The sequence below is a fragment of the Vespa velutina genome, chromosome 7 (assembly GCF_912470025.1).
Source record: "Vespa velutina chromosome 7, iVesVel2.1, whole genome shotgun sequence".
In the NCBI taxonomy this organism is placed as follows: Eukaryota; Metazoa; Arthropoda; class Insecta; order Hymenoptera; family Vespidae; genus Vespa; species Vespa velutina.
The window spans coordinates 5,101,444-5,122,782 of NC_062194.1; the positions used below are offsets into that span (position 1 = coordinate 5,101,444).

Sequence of the window (21,339 nt, forward strand, 5' to 3'; positions counted from 1 at the left end):
TTTTACATATGTATTTCATGGCAATGACACTCTTTACATCCATGGTCCATGACAGTTTTGCATAAATTTGAATTGTTTTTTTTTATTGTTTTTTTTATTTTTTTATTTTAATATTAGTAACAAAATAGTAAGCGGTGTTTTTTATCGGTGTCCTCGCGCATGTCGGAGAATATGTAATTATAAATGAATATTATCTTTTTTTCTTTTCCGATCGTATATGCGATCTTAATTTTTTTTTTTTTTTTTTTCATTTCTTTTCTTTCGACAATTAGCACACTACATATATTCTGCTTTCTATAGAGAATAATAAAGTATCTACATATACATGCATATATAACTCATATATACATATACATATAAGAAAACATATACATATAACATATATATATGTTCGCGTCTTAAGACGACGAATCATAATCAGTAATATCATCATCATCATCATCATCATCACTCATCATCCATCAGCATCATCATCAATCATCATCAAGCTTATCATCATCATCCGGACACGCATTACCACCTGCATACGTGTATAGCGTGTATCAAGCAAATTCCAAGATTTTTTTCTTTTTTTTTTTTTTTTAATCCTAAAACGCGAGGAAAACAGGCCGATAAAATCGTAAAATAATTAATCCAGGGGGAACAGATTACTACGTTTCTTTCTTTCTTTCGAAGTAACGAACGAACGAAAAAAATCAAAAACAAATAGACTTTACGAAAGATAATATAATATAATATAATATAATATAAGATAATTAATATAAATATAAAGCAATTAATATTCTCGACAAATTAACAGTGTTATTGATTAATGAAATAATCAGTCGTATCCTCGCATTTGCTAGTTCTTACATCTATAAAATAAGAAAAATGATTTATTCTCGGACATATTGCTTTTACAAACGCATTTTATACCCACAAAAAAGGGAACTTTGGAAACATACTAATTATTGGCATAACAGTCTTTCTCTCTCGCATATATATTTATAATTTTTTTTTCTCAGCTGGCAGCACAGCCTTTTTCCCCAATGCGCTCTTTTGCACAATTATTGGCTTGCTTTCTTCTTTCTTTCTCGCACAATCACACTGCGTTAACGGGCTCTCTCTTTCATTCTCTTTCGTCATTTCTCTCATTCTTCGTCGTTCATCGCTATTCCATATGAATCTAATTTATAATAATCGAGTAGTTTTCATAATGATAATATAACTATCAAATGTATCTATATATACCACTACAGAAAATCGCTCATCATGTCGAATAACAATTGTACAGTGATACAAGGCTAACAATGAGATCGCGGGTCGGACCTTTCATCTCGATCGTAACCGAACTTCTCTCGATTTTTACTAATTCTTTTTACAGGATTGCGATATATGTATTCGCGCATATATCATCGTACAATCGAATTTAAAATCCAATCCTTACGGACGAAGCATATCTTGGAAGGAACGTCTAATGAAGTACGATATGCATATACAAAGTTACATAAAAAAAAAAAAAAAAAAATAATAATATAATAATAATAATAATAATATTAATAATAATAATAATAATAAAGATGGGAAGGATTTAAAGATGGATAATATTTATGAAGGTTTCAAAATAATACCTTCGACGATAAATTTGCACAATTGTGATGTGTATAAACCGACGAAAGTTCTTTTAGCACACTGTAATATTAGTTAAAATATATGCGGGAACTTGACTCCAGGTGCAAATGATTTGATTTTGTGTATGTGTGACAATTGCTGAAAAAAAAAAACAAAGAAAATCGTTTACTTTTAAAAGATCAATGGCATGAACAATAATTCGTAGGCCACATATTTCTGAATAAATGCGAGGTAGCCTAACGTATAAGAAAATAAAGCATTTGTACTTTTGCCTACACTGTTAAAGAATAGTGACAGTAAAGAGAAATAGTTCGCTGCTTTTTGTGGTTACATAGATCTTTAATCATTAGCAATATCTCTTAACAACGATTATTAGTTGTAGATTCGGAAACAAAGATTATATATGTGTGTATATATATATATATATTTTTTTTTCTGCCTACATGGCGACTTCTTTATTTCTGTCTTTTTCGCACATTTAACGAAATTATTAAAATATGTGTATTCTGGATGTAATGTGTAGTTTAGCATAGCTGCCTCCCCACGCTAAATTAGTTACATATTTTATGGTCTATTTTTTCTTGAAGTACATCTGCTTGTTTCCTTAATGTAACTACTCTGTGTGAATCTTGGTATTTTTAGCCATTTGAACCGGTCAATGGCACGAGCTGATATTGTTATCTATTATTTTACTTTACTTTATTTTAAGGCGATGGAGCACCTGACTTGAACAGTTTTATGGCTATTGGATTTAAAGTTTGTCAAAGACAATATTATCCTCTCTAAAAGTAATATATTAAATTTACTTAATTCCTTGAAGTCTTGGGGGATTTAAAATGATAAATTGATCGATTAAAATTATTAATAATAAGTATTAAAAGATTAATAAATGTTATGAATTTAGAATTAACATAATAGAATATACTATATGGTAGAAATTTAAAAGCATTTCGTGAAACAAATAAAGTGATACGTACCAAGTCCAAGTAAAAATCAATGTAATATCAAACGCGAAAATACTTTATTTGTATTTTTATCATTTTAACAAATGAAATATATATATATATGGTCAAAATGATTTTGTGCGATATCTGCACAAAACGTGTTATACAGTAAGATTAATTGCTGCAATATTGTCTAAATTAAAAATCCTGTATTGCGATATTTCGAATATACATGTACAATTATAATTTTGCTGTTAGAGAAGATTATATGTTTCTTTGTGCTAATTATCCAATATGCATTTATATTTCTCATACTAAATACTTAAACTCTCTTTGCTAATTCAAAGCTGCACCCCCAGCTGGGCTATATTATCGAACAAACTAAAAAAGAATATCAACAAAGTTCATTTTTTTTTTCTTTTCACTCTCATACATAATTTCGATATTACGAAAAAAAACAATAACAAAAGTTATTAATCTTATATCTTAATAGTGATCGAATCTCATTAATACTAAATAGATGATTTCATCATGCTTCCATATGAAACTTATCATTGGTAATACGTTATTTAGTTATTACCATTTATAATATTATCCTCACAATCATCCATAAATTTTATATTCATGTAGAGAGATTGCTGTCACAAATAAACTACTATATAAATTGTTATTATTAGATTATATGAAACTGATTATAAAGGATCACTAATTTTAAATTATTTTACATTATGGCAAATATTTATGATTCACAAAATGACCAACCCATTGCCAGTACAAGTACTATTGTCAAAAAAAAAAAAAGAAAAGAAAAAAAAAAGAAAAAAAAAAAGAATAATAGTAAACTCGGAGCTTGAGCAAGAGAACTATAAATCCACACCTAACCGCAAGCTACGTATTATCATTTTATATAAATGCATTTATCATACGCAGCTTAATCACGTGGACTTATGTGAAGAATATGTAACAAAAAAAAAAAAAAAAAAAAAAAAAAAAAAAAACAAATTTGATATTAAGTAAAAAATATTATTTTATATATATATGAAATCGGAGATTTATAAGAAAAATTAAAATAAAGCATCATTTTTTTTGTTTAAATGAAAAAATTATATATCATGCTCAATTATAATATACCAGAATATATATAAATGATAATTTTTTGTACTATTTGGATCTTTTTAGGAACAACAAGCTCTTACTCTTTCAAATGATTACTACTTTGACATAAAAGAAGTTAATATCTGAGAAAAACTACAAAATATGACATTCTAAATTTAATGCTTAATATTTCAGACTTATATATAATATATAATTATAATCTTAATTAGAAACACACTCAAATTTTGGATATACTGCACAATTTCTATAAGGTGCTTAAGTCAATTATTTTTCATATAAATTATCACACAATTGTGTACAGCAATCCCACTAATGAAATCTAAATACAATAAAATAAAAGATTACCTAGGTAAACTACATGCATTCACACCCTCAATTTTTATGATCACAAGCAAATATTACAATTATCATTACCCAGATTAATGATTAGTTATTTGTTACATAAGCGAGTCTGGTGTGTAAAAATTTAGTGAGTTTCGACACATTCGCACTCTCAAAATATCACTGCATAGGATCAGTTCAATTTGGAGTGCAACATTTCGAAAACCGATTTATATGATACTTTTCTTAAATTATCATGGTGCCACAGCTGGAAGAAGTAACCACTTCACGGAAGTATATATAACTCCATATCAAGTCAATCACACTGTTTTTAATATGTTACACATATGTTTTAATGTCGCACTTATGTTTACTTTTCCTAATACACTTTACACAGTTTATAATTTCTTTTACTTTTCCATGATGGTGTCTCAAATAAAGTATATGCTTCTAGCTTTTCACTATTTTCATTTTTTATTCTTAGTGCTTTGATGAAAATCCACTAATCACTTCAATTATCCACATCCATGTACAAATAGGTCATTCCAGCTTGTGAAGATATCAAGACATTGATAGATACTTGATAACAGTTCATGAGTAGCTTGTTTAGACAGTTAATGCAACACATTATTTATAAATTAATTTAGTGTTTTATATATGATGCACTAATCGGTAATTTTTAAAGGCATAGCATTAAACAGTTTTTGCTGTAAAAGCATCTTAAACTGCTTGATTGCAATATAATTTTGAATCGTCTTAAATCCATTAACATATTCTTATGCAATTCTTGAAGCCTATATGTTTATTAGGTGGTGCCCCAAGGATACTTTCTCTAGATTCATATGCCACGACCATAGTATATATATATATATATGTATATGGCTTAAATAATGCAAGAATTATCTTCTTTTCATGAGAGAGGAGCAACATACACTTCACTTCTTGTTATATTAATTCATTACTTCCAGTCAAAGATGGCATTATGTATGAATATTATGATTCATATGTTGCTATGTTTTTGCAAAAGGTTGTGTAAGCATAATTTATTTACACAGATGAAAAATGTATCCTTTGCAGTCTCCATTTTTTTCTTTTTTTTTTTTTTTCTTTTTTTGTTCTTTTTTTTTCTTTTTTTTTGGTAACTGACCTATTTACATTATTATCTCTTGAGGCACGCTGCGCCATTCGGCTTTCCTGGTATAACATTAATAATGAAATCCAGTTTCAGACAACAGTTGATTGGATTACCAAAATCCTGATCAGATTTTAGAAATATTTCTATCCATTACATCAACCTTTTCAAATATGTTTTCTGGTATTTAAGTTAAATAGCTTTTCCGAATTTAATAATACGTAGATAATAGTTCACTCATATCAAACTGTATAGTATATTTTTATTTATAGAATTGAGTCCATTTCACTGTCCACTGTAATATTGTATTCTGCCTGTTTCTGCTGTCTCTCTCATAACAGCATCCCACGCTACGATCATGAAAAATAAATAAAAACAAAGCACATTTGAATACATTATAAAATCATGATGTAGATATAAAATGAAGTACAAAATAAAATCCATGTTTTTACTTACCTAATCCAACAAATGAGACAATTTTGTCATGATTATAATTCTGTATATTCACATCTTCTTCAGGTGCTACATATAGCATTGAAAAATCTTCCTTTGGTTGATGATTGTATTTCTCTATGATACCAGGTGGTGGAGGTGGTGGAGGTGGTGAAAACATTGGTGGTGGAAACCTTGTTGGATATCCAATATATGTTAAAGATGGAACCATAACAGAATGTACAGGTTGTTGGGCCACGTGAGCGTTAGGCGATTGCATATGAAAATTTGGAGGAAATTTATCGTATCTCACATGTTTATCGTAGATAGCAGGAGGCCTGTCAAAATTCGGAGGTGGTTTATTAAGAAGTGGTTGGACCAAGGAAGGAAATGTAGGATTGGCAGGTGGAGTTTCCACAGAGTCCTCGGAAAGTAAAAGTTGTTCATTGATCTCAAATCCAAAGGTTAACTCTGTCGGTAAATCACTACCTTTCATAAAATCGGATGTCTCGTCTAACAAGATAACTGCAGGTCTAGAAGAAGTATTATTCTTCTTTGTAGATCCTTGTGTTTCTATAGACTTTTGTGATTGTTCATTTTCCGTTGCAGTAGACATTAATGATTTTGTCTTTTTATTTTCATTATCATCTTGATTATCTTGCTTAGTTGTATTGTAAGATATCACGATTCCAGATTTTCCAGATTGCTCTTTCACAGTTTTTATCATTTTATCCATTTTCATATGTGTTTTAACAGAGTCTACGTCGGTATTTTGTGTTTCATGTGCCGACTTTGGATTATTCGATCCTTTATTAAGTTTTTGTGCCTCATTATCATCTATCGACCCTATTATGTTAACTTTGGTTTCACAATATACAACGGGACTATCTGCGTTATGTATTTTCTTAACATTTTCATCTTGATATCCAGTTTTCCTGTAGTGTAATTCTTCTTGTTGATTTTGAATATTTTGATTACTTTGCGAGTAACTTCTCCTAGTTCGAGGATTATTTACTTTTACATTCGTAACAACATCCTTATTATTATTAGTATAATTAGGATTGTTGTTTTCTGAGTCAAATGGATTACAACCTGCTGTATTATTTAATTTAGGTTGAATTACATTTGGTGTCTCATTTGAATGTGGATTGCAATTAAGTAAGTTCATATGTTTTGATTCTTGTTGCGTTAAACTTCGCTGCATTTTTTCTATATCCTGGACATACTTGAAAACTTGCATATTTTTGTTAATTGCCTCCTCCTGAGCTTCTGCCTTCTTTTGATCTGATGAATTCTTAATCTTTGATAAAGTTGGCGATGGTGGTTTTTCAAAAGTAAGACCAACATTGTGCATATGATTTGAGTGTGCAAAACCATGCTGTTTTGGCTTCCTATCAGAGTGTTGTAACTCATCCAAACTGGGATAATAATCTTGAGGTAATTTGTCTGGTTCCGAGGGAGTTTTAGGTGGAACTCTTGGCCAAGATGCCGTGTTTAACATGCTTGGAACCATTACTGGCATATTTAAAACAGAATTATGTGACATATTCATTGTGGCCATTCGAGCTATATCCGCGTAACTTGCTTGTGGTGTTCCTCCGGAAGAGGTTGCTGTTTTTGATAAATTATGTTTCGAGGTATTCGATGTGACAGGTAATGAATGGACTGAGTCCAAGTCGCTACTATCCGATTTATCACTGTAAAAAGATATACAGCTTATATACTAATAATACAAGAATATAAAATATTTATTGCACTATACCTTGGCGGCATACTGCTTGCAGATTTTCTTCTGAGCTCCGGCGAAAGTGGTGCCCTATATTCGTTAGAAAATCCTCTTGTATTTTGTAAATATGAGCCAGCTGTTGATAGGTTTTGTGCTCTACTACCACTGGAACTTCTACGTTGTTTTTTAGTCTTCTTCTTCTTAGTAACTATTAGAAAGTCAGGTTCTGTTTCTGGTTCTGGATTAATTTTCTTATTTGAATTTCGACGGCTAGTATAATCGTCTCCAGTATCATTGCAATATATAGACTGACCCTCTTCCGTTCCCCAAGAACGTCTATCACCACGACAGTCTACCGCAGCATCACCAGTACTTCTTTGTTTTGCACGACGTAATGCCACATTTATTGTACCTTTTAATGTTTTTTAACAAAAACATTTAAATATATAAATCCAAAAACACTGATAAAAATCATAACGCAAACTTAAACTTACTATGTTGACTGGAGATACTGCTAGTGCCGCTAGAACTAATGCTTTTTTCTGTAGTGAGGTCCTCGAGTTTTGTTTTTGATATTTCTTCCAAAGAATTGGATTTTTGTAACTTGGCCGATAATTGTTCTCTTTTAGAATCCTTTTCTCTTGTTCTTGGTTTTGTTCCAGAACTAGATTTCACTCTAACAGGATTACCAGTTTTATTTTTTTTGCCTTTAGATTCTTTACTTTCTATAAAGTTAAGTAAACTATCAATATCATCTTCATTACGATGTCCTACAACGCTTTCGGCATTATAAACAATAACATTAGGTTCCTGGGTGTGTTTCTTTCCACGTTTCTTTCGTTCTGCATTATAACTTTGTACAGCATTACCATTTTCATCAAGAGATTTTTTTTCCCCGGAAATAGTCGAATCTTTCATTATGGCATACTGCGTTGTACATCTTGGAAGTTCTATAAAACGTTACAATTGACATTTCACTCTTATTTTTGAATAATTAACACAAAAATCTTACCTATCGCATTATTTTGAATCTGCCAAGATGCTGGCATCATGGAACATAAACTTGAGATTCCTTTTCCTTGACTATTGTTAGTACTGTTTCCTGAACCACCAATAACACATTTCGCACTATTATAAGTTTGAAACGGAAGGGCACCTGTCACCTCTGCACTAACTGATATTTTTGATTTATCCTGTTTACCGTTATGTTCACAGATCGGAAATTTGATCGTGGTATCTACAGGAGTTTGAGCTATATCAACAGTAGCACGTGCTATAAATTGTCTACGTGGTTCAATAATTTTCATTTCAATACCCTCATCTTCTGTGTCTAATGAGTGAGGTCTTTGCTGTACCCCACTTATTGTAGATCCAACATTCCGTTCGCTAATAGCACCTACCTATAAGAGTAATTTGAACATATTATAATTAATTTTTAAATACTTTTTTTTTTATTAGAACTTCGTATTTCTATTAATTTTTGAAATACATTTAGTAAATATCTTCTATTTATATATTTAAAGAATTTATCTACATCTTCTGCATTACCTCAACATAACTTAAATCAATAACTGTGTAATCTGACTTATACTCTGGTGGTGGATTATCTGACTCAAGCATTTCATTTGTCCCGTATTTTCCTTTACTACTTTTCTTCTCACGTAATTCACTTTCAGACTCATAAAATCCACTAACACTATCCCTTTTACTATCTTTTTTATCTTTTTCTTTCTCTTCCTTTTTTGATGAAACACTCGATGATTTATCTAAAGATTTTGACTTCTCCTTGTTAGTCCAATCATATACTGTTCTTTCTTCAGAAAAGCCCTTCTTCATAAAACCACAAGACAAAGATGATGATTTTAGTTTATGTTATATAGTTTATAATGATTAAAAATATATCTACATATAAAATACAAATGTCGAGTAAAAATTTACTTTTATTAAAGGTTATTGATACACACCTTGTTGTCAAATATGAGATCAAGGTTAGCCAAAGAGGCAAGGCTGTGGGATGCATTAACATTAGACGGTAGTGATCCACCTTCTCTTTCTCTAGCGGAAACACTAGGACCTGTGTATTTCTTATTCTTTTTCTTGCCACTTCCGTAAGTGTGGCTAGAACCAGATGTTAGATAAGCAAAACTACTATCAAACTCTGATGCAATAGGTTGTGCCAAATTCTGTAAAGAACCTCCGTGTGTGAGGCGTTCTGATACAGAATCTCGTTTATGCCTTCTGCGAGTGGATCCAGGGAGACAGCGTGAATTAGTCACTACCCTACGACCTTCTTCGGTCTCATCAGCTTCAGCTTCTTGTAAAAGTTCCTATAATCAATGGGTTTACTTTTCTAACATTGCCCTACTTTTTATAAATTTTTTTGATCAAAGTATAAATGATATTGTTTTACTTTACATTACATTACATAAATGAATGTTTTTTAAATAAATAAATACACTGATAGAAGATGTTTAATATTGAATATTTTTAATACCTTGAATAGGTTGGATTTTCCTTCTCGATCTTTAGGACATTTATAAGTTATGGCTTCATCTAGTAGGGCACGCAATTCACCTTCATTCAAAGTAGAGAGAGTTGCTGGTTCTTCCTAGACATAAAAATAATAAATAATACTATTAATACATATATTTACACACACACACACACACATTACTATAAACCTATATCAACCAAGTATCATATCAATATTTAGAGTTAAACAAAAATAATAGAAGATCAACATATATTCAAAGAATAGTTAGACTTGAAAGAGTTGTGTCATTACAAAGTAAGAACTTGCATTACATAAGATATAAGAATTAACTAGCATGACTGTATTTCCTCATACATGTATAATTTCAGTTTTTCTATAAAATTATATACTATAACAATATATATTCTACAATTAAATTAGTGGTAGCACAATGTAGAATAGAACGTTCTAAGCATCCATATGTGGTAAGGAGAATGTACTTTGCAATTTCAGTTCAAATAAGGTAAGTATGTCAATTGGTTAACCAAAACTTTAAAATCATCTTTATTTGGAAAAGATTTTCGTAATACACATGGAAATTGATTTAAAGTCAATTAAAACAATGAATTTACTATGATTTTACCTTTAACTACATTTATATATATTATATATATATATATATATATATATATATATATATATTATATATAGTATATATATATGAGACTTTTGCACAATGATGTAACGAAAAAAAGTATTTTTTTATATTTCATAAATAAAAAATAAGAAGGATGAACAGAAAAAAAAGTATCATCAAATGATAGGACGTATGAAAACAATTATTGCTTAAATAGTTATTATTCTTATTGTATTAAAACTGACACAGTATATTAACCATAGGGAGAATCCTGAAATATATTTAAAATACATAATAATTTTATATAATAAAATATGTATAAGATATATATTTTTAGAGATTATATCTATTAATTATACTACATCAACAATATTATTATTGAAAGATATTAGCCTTACTTTCTTATCATGTAATATTAAAGATAATATTATCACAATAATCGCGTAAGAAATTGAATAGAAAGTTTTTAGTATGTGAATTTTCTAAAATAAATTTTATACAGATTAAACCAATCAAAATCATTTACATTGTATAGAAAAATATATTATTTGATCTGTTATCATAAGAAACACAATTTTTTTTTAGACGTATCATTACAATTAATACTACATTCAAGTTTTACTTAAATTCAAATATTCAAATATTGAAAGATAAATATAGATTAACCGGGGAAAAAATTGATATTATTATCCATTATATGAAGTTCACTTTTTGTAAATGAATACATCTCATATCGTTGATAAATCTATAACCATAGTTCTTACAGTAATAAAAAACTCAAATATAGAAATAATAAATGATAAAATAATGATCCCTTTATGAAGTAAATTAGTTCCTTCATTAATAGCTAAATGTATGACATGAAAAAAAAAATCATTAATTAAGAAACTTTAAGAAACGGTAATAAGCACAACGATGTCTTGTCTTTTCCTTATTGGGAGAAAAAAAAACAATTAAAATTCGTTATACTCAATCTGTACCTTAATGCCAAGATTTCGCAAAGATAGAAAGAAGACGAATGGCAATAAGAAATTCTTCGGTTAGTTCCACCGAACGATAGAAGATCACCGTTAATAATGATGCATCGTTGTCGAGTAGCCCTTGAAAAGAAGAAAGGATATCCAATAGCTGAATTTACCATTGGACAGAAATTAAAATAGGCACGCATGAACGGGGATGGATTTGGGCTTGTCCAGAGATCAATAGACGTTCCACGATTAGCCCGATCGAGACACGAGATATCGGTGTGACTTACAAATGAAGGAAAATCTGCTCGGGCAGTGCCGGCACGGAATTTATTTTAGAGGGCACCTGGGTCGGACCGCAATCGCCCCTCTGCTAAATTCAGTTACGGTTTAACGACAGTCATGAAACTGTAAGGACAAACTTTTCAGGAAATCAAAGTCACAAACAACACACACACACAAACGAAGGCAATGATATGTCTTTGAGTAAAAACAATTAGAATGATAGTTCGCAAATATACTGCCGATTTAAGCGTTTAACGAGCGGGCGCGGCGCGCACTTCCCAGCATGGCCGCCGCCATTACACTGAAATCGTAACCGTCTCAGGGCCGTGACTAGCTTAATATTCTCCTAATATCCGCATTGCACTCTTTTCGTCTCTCTTCCTCTTTATACTTTTCACATATTCACAGTCATTTCTCATATAAAATCCTAAGTATATAAATATATCGCAAGTAATTGGAAAAAGAAAAAAAAAAAAAAAAAGAAAAAAAAAAAAAAAAAAAAAAATTAATAAATGAAAATAAATTACCCTTTTTAAAATATATTCCATAAATTTTACTAGCAATTATAGAATCAAAAGACGTGACAAATATTGTCTACTTCACAATTCTTATCGTATGTGGTTTAGAAATTATATTTTCTGAGATTATTTCGTTAATTCATCTGATAACAATAATATAAAATACAACAAAATAAATATTGTCCGATTATGGGCATGTATATATGTATATATATGTATATATGTATCAGATATATCTTTGCTCTCTATATTTATGATAACGAGCGAAGCATGAAATTAATACGTGAATTTGAAATCAAATTGTTATAAAGCTCTTTACGTAGCTTAGACTCAGTACCGTATCAATAAAAATGTTGCCACGAGTTGATATATGTACAAAACATTAATTTTCGTTAGCGAACATATTGCCACATAGTATAACCTTACCACGATATTTTTGTGTATGCCATGTTTCTCTTTTGTTATTTATGTACAGTCTATGTATGTAGTAAAGATATATTGCGCATTATCAGCGAAAAAGTAACTAGTGCCTGATTGCTAGGAACAAAAAAAAAAAAAAAAAAAAAAAAAAAAAAAAAAAAAAAGAAAAAACAAAAACTAAAAGAAAAAGGAAATAAAAAAAAGGCAACTACCGATTTGTGGACTCTTTCAACTGCATTACGTCACGTATGCTCCATTGGTTCTGAACATGATAATTGATTTTATATCATGACGTGTTTAAAATTATCTGAATATGTACACAGCAACGAAAAAAAAAATGTTCGAATCAAGAATGGTTTTTGTAACATATAAGACTTCAACTTAATCTATACAGATAGAGAACACTTCATCATATTGCGATTGTAACATTGTCATTTTGTAAGGTTAATCGAATATAATAAAACTATATTTTCATGAAATAAATTCGTAGAATCTATAAAAAAATTCTTTTAATTTTATACGAATAAATAATATTCATTAATGCATGAAGAGAATCATAAAAACACAGTCACCAAATTTCTTAATATATCTGTCGTCGAAGATACAAACTAAAATATTTCGATTATTTAATTCTTTATATATATTTATTTATTTATTATGTAATTGATTTAATATCTATCAGTAGATAACGTGATGATCATAAATTGATGCATTAAGGTAAACTACCGTTGTATTTTGTAACTTTCTTTCTGAAAGAGGTTTAAACCATGTATATGTTGCACCATAATACAAAATAATCATGATAACAATCTCAGAATTGCGAGTTCTTTACAAAAAGAAAGAAAGAAACCAAAAAAAAAAAAGAATAAAAAAAAACAAAAAGAATAATAAAAAATGTCAAAAGTCGAAGAAAATACGTCGATAACGACGACGAGCAGAGAGAGGATTCAGCTGCTTCACCTGTTGGTTGTCAGAGCCGCCTGTAGGTGTTGTACCTTGGACTGTTCGTTAGGCTCAGATGATCCGTTTGCATTACGCGTGCCAGTCCCGTTTCGAGATTAATTGGCTGAACTAACCAAGGCCTCTGTGTATGACAAGATAGTACTTTCGTTAGCCGAATCCGTTGCCGATTTCTGGTTCGACGGAGGGTTTTCGGTGTTGCTTTTGGTCAGGTGGCAAACCGGTTCCTGGGACGCAGGTGGTCCGGCCCCTGGGGGACCATCTGTACGTTGTGATTGACAGGTACCGTGGTCCGCCGTGCTTATAGCCTTCTTCTGGCATTCTTCGGCGGCCATGTCTTTTGGCACGCGTTAGCGTAAAGCAATAGCAAAGGGAACATCAATAAAGACTCTAATAAAGTATTTCGGATAAGTATCGCTCAACAATAACCGTTAAAACGATTCTTCTATATATTATTTTGTCGTTGTATATTTTCAAAGTGTGACAGTGACCACGAAACGAGCATGAACATTTTCACGTTATAAGATGGACTTTTTTATTCGATTGAACGTCGAGACACGTAGTTCTTTCATGAGTCGACTTACGAACGCGCGGTTTCGGAACAGTTCTGTTCCCTGATTCGTCGACGACGGTACAATTGGACGTACCGAAAGTGGAAGGAGAAAAAGGGAGCCCTCAACTGTTTTTCACGCGCGTACTATACGCGCACCGGAACGACAAAATGGCAACCATCCATGTCGTCAAGCGTGTTTCCAACTCGTATACTTTCCCTTACCACTTGACCCTTCCTTTCAAAACTTCACTTTTTTCGGTCGTTCACATTAAGGGCATATCTTCGAGATTAATCTAAACGGCATTTATATCTAACGTATCTTTCTAATCACTTTCAATGTGATCGATGATTTTCACTCTCTTTTCATCGTTTATCGTGTCAAAAACTAAGCTGTTCATTTTTTTCAAACGAGCGAATATTCATCATACTAATTTCGCGTCTAACGTACGAAACTGGATGCGTGACAAGATGGTATTTTTGAGTCTTCTTCTCTGTGGATTCTTTCCAATGCCTTTCTTTATCTCCACTTTCCTTTTTTCACGAGAACCGCTCGACCTCCTTCCGTTCACCTTGGAAAATACGACGACGACGTAAAATTGATATTCGCGGGGCGTTCGATGCGACACTTGGTAAATCCAAGATGGCCGTCGTTAGGACAGCGGCACGTACGCGTCAACCGGCTACGACTTATTCGAATGCAGACGCACAGTGACCAAGTCCTCTCCTCAAAAAGGTTTCTACTCGTGAAAATGAGTACATAGCATGGGTGGACGGAGTACGAGGACGGGAGACCGGATCCGTTCTCGTGCGTGACCCGTTGACGGCATCACTCTGTTTCGTTCCGTCTCTCGGCCTCGAACCAGCCGCTTTCTCCCTTACTCCCTCTATCTCACAGTCTAGATATCTTTTTCTCTCTCTTCTTCGCACGGAGCAGTGTCGTAGCACGCACTCGTCATCTCTCTCTCTCTCTCTCTCTCTCTCTCTCACTCTCTCTCCCTCCCTCCCTCTCTTTCTCTCTCTTTTTCTCTTCCCTTATTTCTAGCTCGACACCTTATATGACACACAAAGAGGGATTCGATGTGCCTTCAAGGCAACTCTGATCACGCTCGCTGACACTTTGAAATCATCGACGACAACTTATCGATCGTACCAATGTTCACCTGTGTCAATTGTCCGTTACACGTTCGTACCACACTCTTCTCGGCGCGATCGTAGTAGAATATTCTGTCTATAGAGATAGAGAACAAGAGCGAGCGAGAGAGAAAGAGAAAGAGAAAGAGAGAGAGAGAGAGAGAAAGAGAGAGAGAAGAGAAAACGGAGGAGAGAGAGAGAGAGAGAGAATATATATGGAGGGGAGATCGTGAAGAGGTAAGGATATGGAAGTTACCTCGTTATGTCTTCGTTTGTACAGCTCGATCATGTATACCAATCACTGAGGTAAACTCGCTTAATGATCGATGCTCATTGATCGTATGTCTAACAAATCGCGTATCAAACTTCACTCGCGCATGTAAGTCAAAATATTAAAATCGTGTATGTTCGTAACGTTCGGTTAAACTCGGCGGCAAAGCGTCGTTTGTCTTTTGCCGTTTTCAGTTTTCCTCTCTCACTCTCTCTCTTTTCTCTCTCTTCTCTTCTCTCTCTTCTCTCATCCTCTCTCTCTCTCGCTCTCTCTTTCTCTCTACATCTCTTTCTTTCTTTCTCTGTCTCTCTCTCTTTTTCTCCACTCTTCTTTGATGAGCGACAAGAAAATGTCGATTGCACTAAGAAAAGAGAAAGATCATTTAAAGACGAAGAGTATGTGTCTCTCACAACGATTAACAATGTTTTCACGATGTAATAAACACGATAATTACAATTTGCGCGGAGAAACACAACCGATCAGACGCCGTTTGGCCTCCGAAAATGTCGTCTGGTTTCAGGACCGTAACCGTCCATCGTGGCGCCTCGTAGCAAATGCTTCATTACATCGCACTATCACCTATCATACAAATTTTTAAATCATATTCTTCTTTCTATATTTTCCTCTTTTCCTTCTAATTTTCTTTCTTGGTTCTCTTTGTTGCCCATTTAATTTTGTGCGTCACAGTTGAAACACATTTATATGTAATATTGAAAGAATTTTCTTCTTTAAACCGTACGAACATTACATTAACATTTCTATAAAGTAATGACTTCTCACATACTTATTTTTATGACATTTACAATTTTTGTAGAAAACTTCATTGATGGAGAAAACGTTTTCTTTTCTATAGAGATCTATATGAACGATTTTCTTGGTTTAAAAGTTTATGTGACGATCCTGCCTCGTAGAAATTTTACGTGCGTCACAAAAGTCGATAATTCTCGAACTCGAAGAAGGAAATGATATGCTTCGATTCTATCGATTCATTGACGTTATTTGCTAAAAATTAGGATTAAACGGCGGAGAACTGCTAGCTATTAAAGACGGTGAGGTACGCTTATCGAGTGAAATTGTGAGTGTTGCGATGATAAGTGATATTAGATAAAATAAACATTACAGAATATTTTTCAAATATTTTGTTTTTGTTTCAGATAAAGATTTTTCATTGACATTATTTTTTCCAAATATAAATCAAAAACGTAAAAATGACAGAAGCCGAGAATATTTTCTTGTTCGTTCCTAATATTATAGGTAAATAAAAATGTTGCAAACGAAATATAAAACTGTGAATAACATTCGAGTGATACCAATGCGAATATGGCATCTATCATAGCTAATGTATAGATCTAACATAGCTAATGTAAGAAAAAGCTTAGGCATTTACGAATTGATTGATAAAAAATTAAAGTGACTATTAAAAATAATAAATACTCGAAGCTGTTGGTGATTTTAATTGATGTAGTATTTAAATATTAGCTAAGTTTTTACAATGAAGTTTTTCTTTTAATTTAAATTTTAGTTGTAAACTATCGAATATTGTTATATCGTACGACAAATCTATTATCACAGAAGTTAGCACTCATATGACTTCTTATATATTGATTAATATTAGCATATTATTATTCTATATAACGCTCGAGTGTAATACTTTCTCTTGATCTAATATTATTGTTATATTGTTAAAGAATACTTTTTGTTAATAGGTTACGGAAGAGTAATCTTGGCTCTGATTTCTTTTTATTTTATGCCAAGTAACTATGTCATTGCATCTTCATGTTATATTATTAGTGCTTTATTGGATGCAGTGGATGGCCATGCGGCCAGATACTTCAATCAAAGCACAAGATTTGGTGCTATCTTAGATCAATTAACCGATAGAGTTGGTACCATGTGTCTTTTGGCAACATTATGTATGTTTTATCCTTCTTATAGTTTTTGGTTTCAATTAAGCATGGGTATTGATATTGCTTGTCACTGGATTTATCTTCACACGTAAGAATTACCAATTTACTAGTTAATATTTTTAAGGATTATATCAAGATAAACATGTATTTTGCAATACCTTAAAAGATATATATATGTAGAATGTTATTAATTAGCAACAATTACTATATAATAATATATTTATAGAACACTGCTACAAGGGAAAACAAGTCACAAATTTATTGACATGTCCGAAAATCCAATCATGCGGGTATACTATACCAACCGTATGGTTCTATTTTTCATGTGCGCTGGAAATGAAATGTTCTATGCTACCTTATATCTTCTTTACTTCACCGAAGGACCCATTTGTAAGTAACATTTTTATACAGATAACTATATATAATACCATTGAGTACTACTTTGAATTATAATCACATGTTATAATGGAAAGTTAAATGTTTATATAAAATATTACAGTGGCTGGTGTAGGATTGTATAGGATACTGATGTATCTCTCAGCTCCAGTTGCAATAGTCAAGTCTGCAATCTCAATTTTGCATGGATATGTATCTTGTATCAACATGAGTATAATTGATCAGAAGGAACGTCAGGAACATCTTAAAGCAAACTAAAATGTTTTGCTTATATATATTACCTACTAGTCATACTAAATGTGATCAACTGATCTTCCTTGATTATAAAATAACATATATTTAAAGGATGCATTTTCAATCTGCTATTCTTATAAATCAAAGCAACCTGATGTGCCACAGTACATTATTTTTATCTTGGTTTTTAATATAAATTATATTTTAACTAATATATCTCATTGAAAGTAAAATAAAATTGTTTATTTTTCATATTATAAATAAAAAACATACTAATGTACTCATCTAAAAATTTCTCTCGCACTAACAACCTATTTTCTTGATATTAATTAATATTACTGTTATAAGTAATATTACTATTTATTCAGAGGTTAAAAAAGATGTAACCTAAAAACGTTTTTAAGAAATATATTTTTGCCTACTATAGAAGTAAAACATACAGATATTCTCTATTTTCCTAATGATGTATGTAAAATAATTTGACCTGATACCCGAGGAATATAATTGGTAAAATGAAATACAAATATACAAAATACTGATATACAAAACATTACGTAGCGATGTAATACTATTATATACATATTTTAAATTTAACTACAAATACAGAGAAACACAAAGACTAAACTGAACGATAAACATTTGTTAAGATTAATTCGTGAAATTCAATGTGCTTTCATTTTTGCTACCATACAAAAAAATTAACAAAAATTACAAGGATACATGTTATAACTTTACATGAGGACTATATATAATGAATATAAATATTTTGCATAAATTATTTAAATTGAAGAATGATCATACATTTTTCACACAGCAACGATATTTCAGCTGTGTTATAACAAAGAGATAAACTAACCTCAAAACTCTCGCTTTCATTCTCCGTCATGACCAGTCATGTTTGGGCGCCATGTTCTTTTACTTCAAACACTCGCGCATGTTGGTAAAGTTAACAAAATTGGCACAAGTTTTTTAGTAAGAATAATACTTAACACAATGAAATTTTAGATATATTCACTAAATGTCATACGAAATGGGAAATCCTTTAGCATGGAGGATATTTTTTCACTATGATTGAAATATCTGAAGTAATGTACAATATTTATAAAAACAAGTGAAAATTCTGCGTACCCGTGACAAGATAAATTGCTATAGAGTAGCGCCAGTGTCGCTAGTTGGTCACTATCTAAAATGGCGGGTATTTTTCTTATTTGAATTTATTTTTTTAAATTACTTGGCAAAAATACATTTTTTAAAGAAACTATTAAACTTGAATACAATGGATATTTAAATAATAAAAATACAATTAAGGGTACATTTTCATGTAGACACATGAATGATTTTTATGGATTTCAAAAAAAAGAGAATTATACGCACTTAACATTTTGGTATTTATTAATATATATTTTAACATTTTGATTGTAAGTCATATCATAGAAAATGTAATTACAAATAAAATACATAAAGAACTTTTGAAATCAATCAAATAGTTTTTCTAACAATAAATCATGTATGCCATTTGAAAAAATGTATTTCGAGAAAAAACGTATTTAAATTAAAATTATTATGACTGTAGAATTTTTACCTTCACGAATATCCTTTATAAATTTTTCTAATATACTTTCACAATGTTACACAATCAAAATATGTTAAAAAAAGCGATTTTTTGAAAATTTCGCAGGAAAATTTACTCTTAACTTAAACTTACTAGAAATTTCTTAGTTAAATGAATATATCTTGTAAGTGACAGTTTCTTATAAACACATCTTATTAACACATCTTATACACAAACACAAATAATCAAACAAACTACTTTTTACATCATTCATGTAAGAATCTTTTCTATTATTAAATTGAAGTTTGCTTAGTAAAAATAATAATAATAATGAATTTGTGCTTCAAAACCTACAACTTAAAATAACAGATTTTTTATATCTTAGATCAGTAACAAAGAGAGTTGTCATGTTATGTAGATAATAATAATAAAATATAATATATTAATATCGTAAAGCAATAATATTATCTTCTTTAAAATTTAAATCTGCTCTTGAGGGATATACAAGTTTTAGATTACCTTCTATGTCAACTACTTTAACTTGCTCTATTTGTAAACTATAGTATAAATTATTTTCATTATCTGAAGGTGCACAACCAATGCCTGTGGTAACTAATTCTTTTAAAAGTTGATCCAGTACATTTCTGTAATGATTGTTTAATATTTAATATCGATTTATAGAGAATTTTGTATTTATATATAATTCTTCTTTACCTGCAAGCTTGATATGATATAGCACTTGTTACTTCTATTAACATATCTTTTGTAGTTGGTGACATCTTTGTTAAATCACTATTAGTAATTGGTGGAAAAGATATAACTTGTTCTTGATTGTCTACAAGACACGGAAAAAGTGCTTTACCTTCAAGTAAATACAAATATTTATGTATACTAGAATATACACTTCTCTTTTTTTCTTTACGCAAATTATCAGCCTCTTTTTGTAATTGCTGAAATAATTCTGTTCCAGTGTAAGTTTTATTTCTCATTAATGGTTTAATTTCTAATTCCAAAGGTGGCTTTGCTGTGTACGTTAAATCACCTAAATTATACATTACACATTAATACATTAAAAAATATAATGTTTAAGCAGTACTATAAAATCAAACTATCGTTTACCTGGTACAATTGCATTTAAATCATGAGTGGCTATTGTAGCAATATTTCTTTTTCCACATTTTCCATCATGTAATTTTGTTTGTAATTGTATAAACTTTTTAAATGTGTCCTCTGTGAAGACTAAATTTTTTACAATACATGCTATTATGTAAGGTCTAACATTTTTTACATTTTCTGTGAATTTTATTGATAAAGTACTATCTGATGTTCTCAATATTTTTAATTTATGCGCCAAAGCATCTATCTGTGCTGTAGTATTTTCATTTTCAGACAATTTATGTCCTTTTTTCCCTTTTTTTGATTTACTTGTAATGTCAACAGCAGTAGGATTTTGTTTCGGACAATGTTGCTTTATATATTCAAGTACTTGCTTTGAATGACACTGATCAACTAATTTTAATAATCTTTTATCTGCCAGATAATTGTTTTTTAGATTCAATTCTTTCAATTTATGACAATCTGCTAGTTCACCAGGAACAGCTGTAAATCCAATAAATATATATATATATAGTAGGTTGTATTAATATTTACTCATGATAATTTTGATGCATAGTACCTGTAAGCAGATTATCAGCTATGTTTAAAACTCTTAAAACTTGCAAACGAGATATTTGCTCAGGAATATCTTTTATCTGA

At 30.8% G+C, this 21,339-nt stretch overlaps 3 protein-coding genes across 8 annotated transcripts; 1 reads left to right on the plus strand and 2 right to left on the minus strand.

The window, feature by feature from the left end:
- Nucleotides 1–709: 709 nt before the first annotated feature.
- On the minus strand, nt 710–19,175 carry LOC124950743 (uncharacterized protein DDB_G0287625-like). Of its 4 annotated transcripts, XM_047497938.1 has the most exons (10): nt 15,950–16,372; nt 15,481–15,856; nt 9,777–9,890; nt 9,247–9,609; nt 8,831–9,112; nt 8,295–8,682; nt 7,777–8,232; nt 7,319–7,694; nt 5,581–7,253; nt 710–5,474 (listed from the first exon to the last, which is right to left on the minus strand). In XM_047497938.1, exons 2-10 carry the CDS (start codon nt 15,511–15,513, stop codon nt 5,410–5,412), a joined length of 3,750 nt encoding a protein of 1,249 aa, XP_047353894.1. In that variant the 5' UTR covers nt 15,514–15,856; nt 15,950–16,372; the 3' UTR covers nt 710–5,409. The 4 variants fall into 4 exon arrangements, with proteins under 4 accessions (XP_047353894.1, XP_047353895.1, XP_047353897.1 ...); XM_047497939.1 differs by lacking the exons at nt 15,481–15,856; nt 15,950–16,372 and adding an exon at nt 18,889–19,175; XM_047497941.1 differs by having other exon boundaries at nt 7,319–7,679; nt 15,481–16,375.
- On the plus strand, nt 16,363–18,312 carry LOC124950747 (CDP-diacylglycerol--inositol 3-phosphatidyltransferase). 3 transcript variants are annotated; one of them, XM_047497952.1, is made up of 5 exons: nt 16,363–16,570; nt 16,650–16,749; nt 17,202–17,490; nt 17,629–17,792; nt 17,902–18,312. In XM_047497952.1, exons 2-5 carry the CDS (start codon nt 16,704–16,706, stop codon nt 18,054–18,056), a joined length of 654 nt encoding a protein of 217 aa, XP_047353908.1. In that variant the 5' UTR covers nt 16,363–16,570; nt 16,650–16,703; the 3' UTR covers nt 18,057–18,312. The 3 variants fall into 3 exon arrangements, with proteins under 3 accessions (XP_047353908.1, XP_047353909.1, XP_047353910.1); XM_047497953.1 differs by having other exon boundaries at nt 16,366–16,549; XM_047497954.1 differs by lacking the exon at nt 16,363–16,570 and having other exon boundaries at nt 16,716–16,858.
- On the minus strand, nt 19,034–20,967 carry LOC124950612 (leucine-rich repeat-containing protein 47-like). The gene is made up of 7 exons (XM_047497571.1): nt 20,954–20,967; nt 20,704–20,858; nt 20,507–20,626; nt 20,299–20,446; nt 20,104–20,228; nt 19,161–19,215; nt 19,034–19,112 (listed from the first exon to the last, which is right to left on the minus strand). Exons 1-7 carry the CDS (start codon nt 20,965–20,967, stop codon nt 19,034–19,036), a joined length of 696 nt encoding a protein of 231 aa, XP_047353527.1.
- Nucleotides 20,968–21,339: the final 372 nt, after the last annotated feature.